The 11,953-nt window shown below is 43.3% G+C and overlaps 1 protein-coding gene across 3 annotated transcripts; it reads left to right on the forward strand.

Annotated features, from left to right (window-relative positions):
- Positions 1–710: 710 nt before the first annotated feature.
- Positions 711–5,426, forward strand: LOC106600578 (COP9 signalosome complex subunit 7b). Of its 3 annotated transcripts, none has more exons than XM_014192053.3 (7): positions 711–802; positions 965–1,134; positions 1,322–1,397; positions 3,374–3,462; positions 3,663–3,865; positions 4,106–4,211; positions 4,896–5,426. In XM_014192053.3, the coding sequence occupies exons 2-7, from the start codon at positions 976–978 to the stop codon at positions 5,067–5,069; spliced, it is 807 nt and encodes a 268-aa protein (XP_014047528.2). In that variant the 5' UTR covers positions 711–802; positions 965–975; the 3' UTR covers positions 5,070–5,426. The 3 variants fall into 3 exon arrangements, with proteins under 3 accessions (XP_014047528.2, XP_014047526.2, XP_014047529.2); XM_014192051.3 differs by having other exon boundaries at positions 714–802; positions 945–1,134; XM_014192054.3 differs by having other exon boundaries at positions 741–802; positions 955–1,134.
- The last annotated feature ends 6,527 nt before the right edge of the window (positions 5,427–11,953 follow it).

An 11,953-nucleotide genomic window follows, 5' to 3' on the forward strand; every position in this document is an offset into this window, starting at 1 on the left:
CATTTACAACATTAACAATGTCTACATTGTATTTCGGATCAATTTCATGTTATTTTAATGGACAAAAAAAATGTTCTTTTTTTTTTGTTTCTTTCAAAAACAAGGACATTTTCAAGTCACCCCAAACTTTTGAACGGTAGTGTATATATATATCTCTGCCCCATGGCAGTACGAGTAGAATTGCATGAAATGTGTTAGAAAAGTGCTACATTTTCTCTCCACCCATGGCAAAGTGTGTAGATTTGCAGAACACGGCTTTAAAACAGCAACAATTTCTCTAAGCCCCATGGCAAAATGTGTAGAATTGCAGGAAATGTACTTAAAAACTCTCCACCATCAAGAGGGGGACCACAAAAATGTTTTGACTGTGAGGTGCTTAGGGCCCCCAAAAGGCTAGGACCGGCCCTGATTTAAGTGCCTGAACTTGACCAATATGTTCTTCTGAAAGTCAATAATGTCCTTTTTCTGATAGAATACAAAAATATATATACATTTCCTCAAAAAAGTTATGAGGTCCAAAAGGCACCACATTGTAGGAATGACCCAGTTGTTCGGCCAACGGTGCAAGTGGCGACACTTCAGGCTGACGAGTAAATTGCACACTTCCCGATGACCATAGACTGCTTACTGAGTAAGGAAACCAACACAACATTTTGTAATGTTGATGAAATATCCCTTTAATGTATCCTGTAAAAGCGTGTCATTTGCCTAGACACGCCCCCACATCTTTCTCCTGAAAACAAGTTGGCATTAAGTCAAGCAGCTCGAAAAAATATTTATTGACAAGATAAACAAAAACGATGTGAGTACTTACAGTAGCAAACTTCGGTAACTGCCTGTGAGAAAAATAAACTTGCTCGTCAACTTTATTGCCTTGCTGTGGTTTATAATATAAGCCAGGTTGCTAGCCAGCTAAAATGACATCGCTAACGTTAGCTAGCTAGCTCTGGCTAGCTCCTCTCAGTTTTTCCTCAGATGGCTGGAGAGCCGAAACACAGCAACCAGCTCGAGCAGTTCATGTTGCTGGCCAAAAATACTAAAGGGCCCGCTTTGATTGCCCTCATAAAACAATTACTGGAAGCTCCGGGGGTATATCTCTTCGGAGAATTCCTAGGACTTCCCTGCATTCAAGAGGTAACTTAGCTAGCTAACCAGAATTTATTTTCCTCTAAAGTGGAGTGACTTGTGTATGAATGTGGAGTGCATTCATTTTTCACTCAAATGTAATGGCTAACCCCACCGCTAGATGTCACTGTTTTCAAGGTATGTGATTGCGTACAATGTTGTCAATTTTTCCTAACTCACTGCCCTCCCTTTGTAGATGTCAAAAGGTCCCAATGAAGGCTACAGTCAACTGCTCAACATGTTTGCCTATGGCACATACCATGATTATAAAGGTAGTTGATCCTTTCATGCTTTTTTCTGTTTGTGTTATTCATGTTACACGGTAATGGTGCTATAGTATCCACAGGCTGATTTACATTTTTACATTTTTAGTCAATTTAGCAGACACTTATCCAGAGGGAATAACAATTAGATAGCGCATTCATCTTAAAATCCTTAAAGCTGCAATATGTGACTTTTTGGGCGACTGACCAAATTCACTTAGAAATGTTTTGAATAGTCTATAGATCTGTTATTCTCATTGAAATCAAGTCAAAGAAGAGGTAGATCTGTATAATGTGCGCTATTTCTATGCTTCCTGTTCATAAGTTTGGTTTTTGCATCTTTTTCATTTCTGTATTGTGTGCCAGCTTAAAACAGCTGAAAATGAAATATTTTAGCTTATGAAAAATATTTCACAGCAGTTTAGATGGTACAATTATTATCTACTCCAGAGGTCTCCAACCTTTTCTAGCATGAGAGCTACATTTTTGAGCTACTCATTTTTTTCTAGCTTTCAAATAGACACAATCTTCTCTCCCCTGCGACTCTTCCCCAGGTCCTTAGTGTACAATAGAAAGTAGTGCACAATATTTTCTGGAATATATTTTACCAGGTTGTTTTCTCAGTAAAAAAAATCCTGGTTTTAGTTTTTGGTTTTTTCAGTCTCAATCACAATTGTTCATAGAGAAACAACGAAATTGGATGTTCTGAGTGCATTTTTTTAAAATATTTTTTATTAGGTCTGGTAGAAAACATTTTGTTGCGTAATTCCCCGTTAGTTGTGCATCTGGCCCTTTAATTATGCATCTAGCAAGCAAGGAATATGCCATCAAATGTGGGTGTCTAGTGATGGTTCTGTACTGCTGTTGCTCATTTTACAGCAAAGTTTGCAGTAACAAATAATAGATACAAATGACATACTTATTCATTATATACTTCTGCCAGGTAAGCCTTCTCAGTTACCATTTAATTGAGAAGATTTTGGGGAAAGTATTTCTGTCAACCCACAAGATGGTTATTGCATCAACTGGCTACACACGGAGTGATAGAAAAACGCATGCACCACACAGGCAGACGGGCAATATTGCTGGAAGTTAATTAGCAGATATTGTGTTAGGTTTGGCTTTTTGAGCCAATAGTGGCTAACCAGGGGTGGGATAATGTCAATGTTGCATTGATTAGATAGTATCTTGGAGCTTGCGGTATCTAATACTTGGCAAATTGCATGTACATTCAGAATTGTTTAGAGATTTACTCGTATGTGAACCTACGAGCCACTGGTAGCTCGCGATCAACCTGCTGAAGACCCCTGCTCTACACTATACTTGCTTGTTTTACCGCATAAACTGAAATGATGCAAACTATTAGAATTTTAGCAAGCAGGAAATCGCAGAGCGATTTCTGCATAGTGCATCTTTAAGTCTATTGCTTCAATCTAAGTAACATTATTTAAAAAATCCCCATCAAAATCCATCAGTTTAACCTCTACAGGATCGGTGCCAATTAGGCACATTTGGGCAGTCTTGATACAGATATCTTGTATTTCAAAGATGATGGTACAAAACAAACACAAAAAACATGTTTTTTTTTCTTGGTATTATCTTTTACCAGATCTCATGTATTATATTCTCCTACATTAATTTCACATTTCCACAAACTTCAGTGTTTCCTTTCAAATGGTATCAAGAATATGCATATCCTCGCTTCAGGTCCTGAGCTAAAGGCAGTTAGATTTGGGTGTTGAAAAAAGGAGCAGATCCTTATTAAGCTAGTTGACAGTCTTTTTTTTTTGCCATTTCTATGGGCTATAGTAGTAATGGCCAAATTCAATATTTTATCACTTTTTTTATATTTGCTTTTTTTTATTCCTAAAGGGGTCCTACAATTCACAGTTGTAGCAAGTACATTGTCCCTCAATAATTAGTTATCAGCTAAATCTATGCTAGTAGGAAAATACAATTATTTTTGGTCCTATTTGTCCTTTCAGCATTCAAGGATACTCTACCCCCCTTGACTGAGACCCAGAAGAACAAACTAAGGCATCTGACCATTGTCAACCTGGCTGCAAACATGCAGGTCCGTACAGGACTGTCTACTGCAACAGACCCGAAGCAGCCCTAAATATTGTTTGTGTATTGTGGTGCAGTCAGTTTGATCAAAGAAACCAAGAGCAGTAGGCTTTCTTCCTATTCATTATTGGTCCAGCACCAGTTTGCAAATGTGTAATGTGCAGCATCACCCTCACACACTTCTGTTCATTATTATGGTGACTGCAGGTGATCCCGTACTCAGTGCTGCTGAAGGACCTGGAGCTGGACAGTGTGCGTGAGCTAGAGGACTTGGTGATAGAGGCTGTGTATGCTGACGTGATCCGGGGGAAGCTGGACCAGTGCAGGCAGCAACTGGAGGTGGACGCCTGCATCGGCCGGGACATCCGCTCCCAGGACATGGGCCGCATCGCCAGCATACTGGCACAGTGGTGAGGGGGGGGTGGTGTGTCTACGTATAGAACAGTTATGCATATTAATGTTTGAGATTATAGACCCGGTTATGTGTAGTTTTTTTTCCCAACAAAAGTAATGTTAGAATGTCATTGTCTGTATCTGATGAATCATTAATCATTGTATCATTAGTCCTGCTTTTCTACTGTATGTTTTATGCCTGTTTCTCTGTCCACATATAGATTCTGCTGATCTTTCTATTGTATGCGTGTCCACAGGTGTAGTGGCTGTGAAAGCATCTCTGTGTCCGTAGAGCAGGAGGTGGGCAGGGTGAGCCATTGCAGAGAGAGCCACCTCAAAGCTCTGCAGCACATCGAGACCGAGGTGAGGGAAACATTCAGAGAGGGTTGAGGTGGGTGGTAAGAAAGATGAGGGAAACATTCAGAGAGGGTTGAGGTGGGTGGTAAGAAAGGTGAGGGAAACATTCAGAGAGGGTTGAGGTGGGTGGTAAGAAAGGTGAGGGAAACATTCAGAGAGGGTTGAGGTGGATGGAAAGAAAGATGAGGGAAACATTCAGAGGGTTGAGGTGGGTGGTAAGAAAGAATAAGTGCTCCATTTTCAAGTGTGCTCTGTGGTGCATGCTTTTTAGTGTTGTCTCCCTGTCACTTTTCTGTCCTTCCTCCTCTCTCTTTCAATTTCAATTTAAGGGGCTTTATTGGCATGGGAAACATGTTTACATTGCCAAAGCAAGTGAAATAGATAAAAACATAATTTAAAAAAAATCACAAATGTTATGTTATTATGTCTATATACAGTGTTGTAACTATGTGAAAATAGTTAAAACACAAAAGGGAAAATAAATATTGGTTGTATTTACAATGGTTGCCCTTTTCTTGCGGCAACAGGTCACAAATCTTGCTGCTGTGATTGTACACTGTGGTGTTTCACCCAATAGATATGGGAGTTCATCAAAATTGGATTTGTTTTTCGAGTTCTTTGTGGGTCTGTGTAATCTGAGGAAAATATGTGTCTATAATATGGTCTCTGTCTCTCTCCTGTCTCGGTCAGGTGGGTAACATCCGTAGGATGATGTCAGCAACCACGTCTATGTCCACTCAGGACATGGACCCTCTGGGGGAGCAGGAGGGGGAAGGGGCCATGGCAGGCTCCGGGGCCGAGCGCAGGCAGACCCCCTTACAGATGATCTCCAAGGCCAAGAGCCTCAACAACCAGAGACACTGACCACTGTAGCCTGAGACGGGCATGCACTGTTTTATCAAGACATAGGCTGCTCAATGGTCTGAAGGGGCTTCCACGCCTTGTCTCCTTCCCTCAGTCTGCACTGCCTTTAAACAACTGAAAGGGAGGAGACAAGGAGAGTAAGACACTTTTGAGATTTATTCCATTGGTTTGTGACCTGGACTAGGAATCTTTTGTTTAAGGCACTATCCCCCTGTTTATAAAAAGGAGATGTAAAAGGTTGTTTCTAATTTGTCTTAAAAAAAAATTGGGATAAAGAGAGAATGTATTTCCTGTTAAATGTGCCGATTTTTGTCATTTTATTTGCTAATAACAAATATTAAAAGCTATGTTTTCAGATTCTGAACTGAACTTCATTATCACAAATCACTTGAATAAGCAAACAACTTTCATCAGCATACTGCTATGTAGTTTAGGAAATGTTGCTGATCAGTTCTATCCTGTCCCCCATCTAAATCTGTGATTATTCAAATGGAAACATTTTCCGCTTAAGTTTAAGCGTCCTACTAAATGTTCAAGAATGAAAGACCCGCTCCAGCCCTACACAGACCAGATGCTTTTGCTTGAGTTATTGTCTGGGGGCTGAAGTGTGTGTTTTTAGGTCTGTCTGTGCTGCCATGTTGGGAACCCCTTCTCTCCCCTGCCCAGCCCTGCGTACCCCGCTGACCTAGTTTTCAATTGTTTTCTGCCTGAGACAATGGGAGAAAATGGTTTCATAACCACACACAATACCTGGGTGTTATTCAACACGATTGTTGTTAAGGGTTCTCGTTGTGGCGTGATTGTGTGTAGAGCGTTGTGCGCTTTCTTTATGTAACCAACTTTATGCAGCCCCCCCCCCCCCCAGCGAGGAGTTTCAGTACCCAACGCCCTTTCCACACACACACACACTTTGTCCTCACCCTAGGGTCTCAAAGTAATTCTTATAGAGAGATCTCAAATGTCCCCGTTGACAGCCTTTACAAAACCTTTCCTTTCTCACGCCACTTACTAACTCATTCACGTTGTTGGTCTTTTTTCCAAAATCCAGCATGCGTTGTTTAGCAGAAAGGTTATGACCATTATTAGATCCTTGCCCACTGTAGTGTCTTTGTAGGGCTTGTGTGTGTTATGTCAGCACCATGTGTAACCTCCGCTGACCCCTAGGGCAGGAATCACGAAACCCAATTCTCCAAACACTGGGTTTCTTGTCTCAATGGAGATATGAACTGGCAAAAGCAAATCCTGTTTAGGCTTCTGCAATGCACTTCTTGTGGCAGTGAGATGTAACCCTTGATTGAGACTGCTGAAGTGGCCGGCTAGAGGAGATGGCTCTGGTAAGTGCGCCTCCAAAACCTCTCCATACGATGTCAGTCATGCCATGATTTAACAGTACATTAATGCACTTTCAAGTTAAGCTTTCTATGGATTTGTGTGTTTTCAATTTTAAGCGTATGGCTTTGGCTTGATTTAATGTTCTCTGATGTATTTCAGGTCTAGAGCAGCGGGGGTGCTGTCACAGCAAGAAGAGGCGAGAGAGGTGAGATGCCTGAAAACCACTTGTTTGTCTAGCTGTCCGCTCTCATTTTCCATTTATCTCTCACTTTTCCTTCTAAGACTGCTGACCTCTCCCTTCTTCAACCTTGCTTGCTGGTCTAGCTCTGTGTGGTCAGTGCCACTGACACTGGTAAAAGAGGTGTAAAGCTGAGCGATAGACTGGCAAAAAGAAAGGGGGGGGGAAGAGGAGGAGAAGGCTACATACAGTACAGTATGCCCACTCTAGCTAGCTGAGGGGGAGGGATGGGAGGAGCGAGTGAGTGGAGGCCAGATTAATCAAAGGACATCAAAGGGGGATGTAGGGATAGGATGAAAGCGTGCCGACCGTTTGTCCCATGCCATCCCGCTCTGCCTGAGCTGGCTTACAGATCTCAGGGCCATTGTGCCGCGCGGGTACATGGAGGGGGCTGGGACACGACAACACACATACACACTACCAACACAACACTACAAACTTATAAGCAACACAGACTCACACCATACCAGGACTGCTAATTAGCAGGGACCTCACGACACGATATTAGATTTGTGTATGTTGGGAAATTGTTAGATAGAAACAAGCATCTCGCTACTCCCGCAATAACATCTGCTTAACACGTGTATGTGACCAATAACGTTTGATTTGATTTATCACGATACTTAGGTGCCAATACTATATTTATAGCGATTCTCACTATTCTATTTGATATTGCGATTTGATGTTCCAAACATATTGCTCACTATATGTCTGCTGCAGAGAGGGAGATGAGAGAGAATGAGTTTTGATCAGTCATAATATCGTCCAAAATAATATTGCAAAATGTATTCTGTTTCGATTTCCCCCCCCAATCACTCCACACACACACACACACACACACACACACACACACACACACACACACACACAAAGTACTCAGAGAGCGGAAATTAGCGCTTTCCCCTCTTACACTTACTTACTGTCTCTCCTTTTTTCCTCCTTTTTCTCTTTCCATCCCCCAATGTGTGTCTCTCTCACACACCCATTCTCTCTGTTATGCCGCAACTTCATAGCACAGCCCTCTGATGTTGCCAAAGTCGGCCACTCACTCAAACTGCGGCACTGCCACTCATACACACAGTCACACACACTTCACACATAGCCAAATCCACAAATGTGTATATACAGTCTATTTCGGACACACCTGTTGCTGACAGGTGTAAAATCGAGCACACGGCCATGTAATCTCCATAGACAAACATTGGCAGTAGAATGGCCTCACTGAAAAGCTCAATGACTTTCAACGTGGCACCGTCATAGGATGCCACCTTTCCAACAAGTTAGTTTGTCAAATGTCTGCCCTACTAGAGCTGCCCCGGTCAACTGTAAGGGCTGTTATTGTCAAGTGGGAAAGTCTAGGAGCAACAACGGCTCAGCCGCGAAGTGGTAGGCCACACAAGCTCACAGAACAGGACCGCTGAAGCTGGTAGCGCATAAAAATCGTCTGTCCTCTGTTGCAACACTCACTACCAAGTTCCAAACTGCCTCTGGAAGCAACATCAGCACAAGAACTGTTCGTCAGGAGCTTCATGAAATGGGTTTCTATGGCCGAGCAGCCGCACACAAGCCTAAGATCACCATGCGCAATGCCAAACATCGGCTGGAGTAGTGTAAAGCTTGCCGCCATTGGACTGGAGCAATGGAAACGCGTTCTCTGGTGTGATGAATCACTCTTCGCCATCTGGCAGTCTGACGGACGAATCTGGGGTTGGCGGATGCCAGGAGAACGCTACCTGCCCGATTACATAGTGCCAACTGTAAAGTTTGGTGGATAAGGAATAATGGTCTGGGGCTGTTTTTCATGGTTCGGGCTAGGCCCCTTAGTTCCAGTGAAGGGAAATCTTAATGCTACAGCGTACAATGACATTCTAGAGGTTTCTGTGCTTCCAACGTTGTGGCAACAGTTTGGGGAAGGCCCTTTCCTGTTTCATCATGACAATGCTCCATGCACAAATCGAGGTCCATACAGAAATGGTTTGTCGAGATCGGTGTGGAAGAACTTCACTGGCCTACACAGAACCCTGACGGTATCCGCATCGAACACCTTTGGGATGAATTGGAACGCCGACTGCGAGCCAGACCTAATTGCCCAACATCAGTGCCGACCTCACTAATGCTCTTGTGGCTGAATTGGAAGCAAGTTCCAACATCTAGTGGAACGCCTTCCCAGAAGAGTGGAGGCTGTTATAGAAACAAAGGGGAACCAACTCCATATTAATGCCTATGATTTTTGGAATTAGATGTTCGATGAGCAGGTGTCCACATACAGTTCATTTGGAAAATATTCAGACCCCTTGACATTTTCCATATTTTGTTTACGTTACAAAATGACAAATAAGAATGAAATATCACATTTGTATACGTTTTCAGACCCTTTACTCAGTACTTTGTTGAAGCACCTTTGGCAGCGATTACAGGCTCGGGTCTTCTTGGGTATGACGCTGCAAGCTTTGCACATATGTATTTGTGGAGTTTCTCCCATTCTTCTCTTCTCCCATTCTTCTCTACGCTCTGGCAGGTCTTCAGAGATGTTTGATCGGGTTCAAGTCCGGGCTCTGACTGGGCCACTCAAGGACATTCAGAGACTTGTCCCGAAGCCACTCCTGCGTTGTCTTGGCTGTGTGCTTAGGGTCGTGGTCCTGTTGGAAGGTGAACCGTCGCCCCAGTCTGAGGTCCTGAGCGCTCTGGAGAAGATTTTTATCAATGATCTCTCTGTACTTTGCACCGTTTATCTTTCCCTCGATCCTGACTAATCTCCCAGTCCTTGCCGCAGAAAAACATCCCCACAGCATGATGCTGCCACCACCATGCTTCACTGTAGGGATGGTGCCAAGTTTCCTCCAGACGTGACGCTTGGCATTCAGGCCAAATAGTTCAATCTTGGTTTTATCAGACCAGAGAATCTTGTTTCTCATGGTCTGAGTCCTTTAGGTGCCTATTGGCAAACTCCAAGCTGGCTGCATGTGCCTTTTTACTGAGGAGTGACTTCCGTCTGGCCTCTTTACTATAAAGGCCTGATTGGTGGAGGGCTGCAGAGATGGTTGTCCTTCTGGAAGTTTCTCCCATCTCCACAGAGGAACTCTGGAGTTCTGTCAGAGTGACCATTGTGTTTTTGGTCACCTCCCTGACCAAGGCCCTTCTCCCCCGATTGCTCAGTTTGGCCAGGCGGCCAGCTCTAGGAAGAGTCTTGGTGGTTCCAAACTTCTTCCATTTTAACAATGATGGAGGCCACTGTGTTCTTGAACCTTCAATGCTGCAGACATTTTTGGTTCTTGTCCGCAGATCTGTGCCTCGACACAATCCTGTCTCGAAGTTATATTCTAACCAAATTCAATTGCTAACATTTCGAAAAACCTGTTTACGCTTTGTCGTTATGGGGTATTGTGTTTAGATCGATGAGGAAGAAAATACATTTTATCCATATTAGAATAAGGCTGTAACGTAACAATGTGGATAAAGGGAAGGGTTTTGGTCATGTAGTGTATGTTGTTGGCAGTGTGAACCCTGCCGTCAGCATTGGCCTGTGGGGAGGGTTGCAGCGGCACCCTTTGATGCTGTCCTGCTACTGTAGGAGCCGCGCTGCGTTTCATCGTTCAGCCGCTCACTTGGCTTAAAGATGACTCCAATTTGCGTCCCTCTTTTGGCTTACTGGTGCTTTGTATCTAGACCTCGTTTTATGTGGGTGTCTAGCTAGTGTGTGACCATAGACCACGTTCTCTCCACTAACAGTCTGTGTATGGGTGTACAGAACATTGTGTCTGTGTTGGTGGTATGGTCTTCTGTGGTTGCCGTTAGTGTCACATTTTGCTGTCGGTTCTACAGAAGTCTCAAGAAACTGGGTGATGGGTGTCTGAACAACTTGTGATTTTCAGAGGAAAATTAAAACTTAACACTAAGTTCCAACTTGGAAGTCACTTTGTTTAGAATCAAGGTCTGTGTTCTACTCTTGACCTTTATTTGACTTATTTGTAAAACCTTATAGATTGGGTTAGGAGTCTTTCCTGGCCATGTGACCTGCGCAGGAAAAGCCCCTGGTACTTCTGTTACAATATGCGTTAGTTCCTCTAGAAAATAACAGGTGCAAACATTTTGTCTAGTACGAATTAAGTCAGTCTGGCCAAACGAGACGTTATTCTTCCTTTTTCCACATATCCATTCCCCTTTGTGGTTCGTAACAGCTTAGCACTACAGTGGAACACACAAGTTTACATATGCTACCCCCAAATACAGGCAACTTATGTTCCACATTTTGCCCTGAAGTTGGGGTTCAATTCAAACCCACATTGCATTAAAAATGAAGATGCATACACCTTTTCCTGTTCCCAAATAAAATAGCAGAACGATTCACAGTACAGTAAAAATATCCGTAAACTGCCCTCACAGATATTGGCCTACTAGTTTTTAGAATAAGACGTGTGTGTGTGTGTGTGTGTGTATACACAGGGAGTAGTTATGTTAATAACAAAGATAAAGTACAAGATTTGGTTTGATTTAAATCTGGTCTTAATTACATTAATATCATACCGATAACAATGAATGCTGTTTTGGCTACTCATGCTGGAGCTGCAATGCATAAACATGCAGCAAAAAGTTACCAAGATTGAAACTTTTTCAATTGAAACCTAACTGGTTTGCTACTATAAGACACAACTTATTAACAACTCATGATGCCCACCATTCTTATAATGTATCTTTATATAACGATTGGTGAGTTCATCTGAGAAAGACAAAAGTGATGTGAACTGACAATATTTTAATGGGGGGGATAAAGGGCTGTAAGTGATCAATGGGGGCGGTGTCCGAGTGATTCCCGGGGGACGGCTTTGAAGTGGGCATCCTCTGAGAGACATCGAGCACAATGCCCTCTTTGACGGGCAGGGAGAATGGCAGACGCTCCTCTCTCTTCTCACTGTCCCTCCCCCATCTCTCTGTCCTCTGCTCTGTCCCTCCCCCTCTCTCTTTCTCTCATCTCTCTGTCCATGTTCTCTCTCTCTCTTTCTTCCTCTCATCTCCCCGTCTCCCTGTCTTCCCTATCTCTCTGTCACTGATACCCCGCTTTGCTCAGCCCTTTCACAACATTAACTCTGTCACACAGCCATAGCTCCACAACTAACTCTCTCCCTCCAATGTTAATGAATTCAAACACCCCCCATCACTCCACCCCCTCCCTCCTGCCTCCCTCCTGCCTCCCTCTCCCCCCTTTTCACAGAACCAAACCTCTTTGTAATTTCCAGCCTTGGCAAGTTGCACTCGATTTGCTGTCACAGTTTTAATGAATTCAGCTGTTTGTGCATTGGCCATGGGAGCATCTCTC

The sequence above is a fragment of the Salmo salar genome, chromosome 03 (assembly GCF_965601325.2).
Source record: "Salmo salar chromosome 03, fSalSal1, whole genome shotgun sequence".
Classification (NCBI taxonomy): domain Eukaryota; kingdom Metazoa; phylum Chordata; class Actinopteri; order Salmoniformes; family Salmonidae; genus Salmo; species Salmo salar.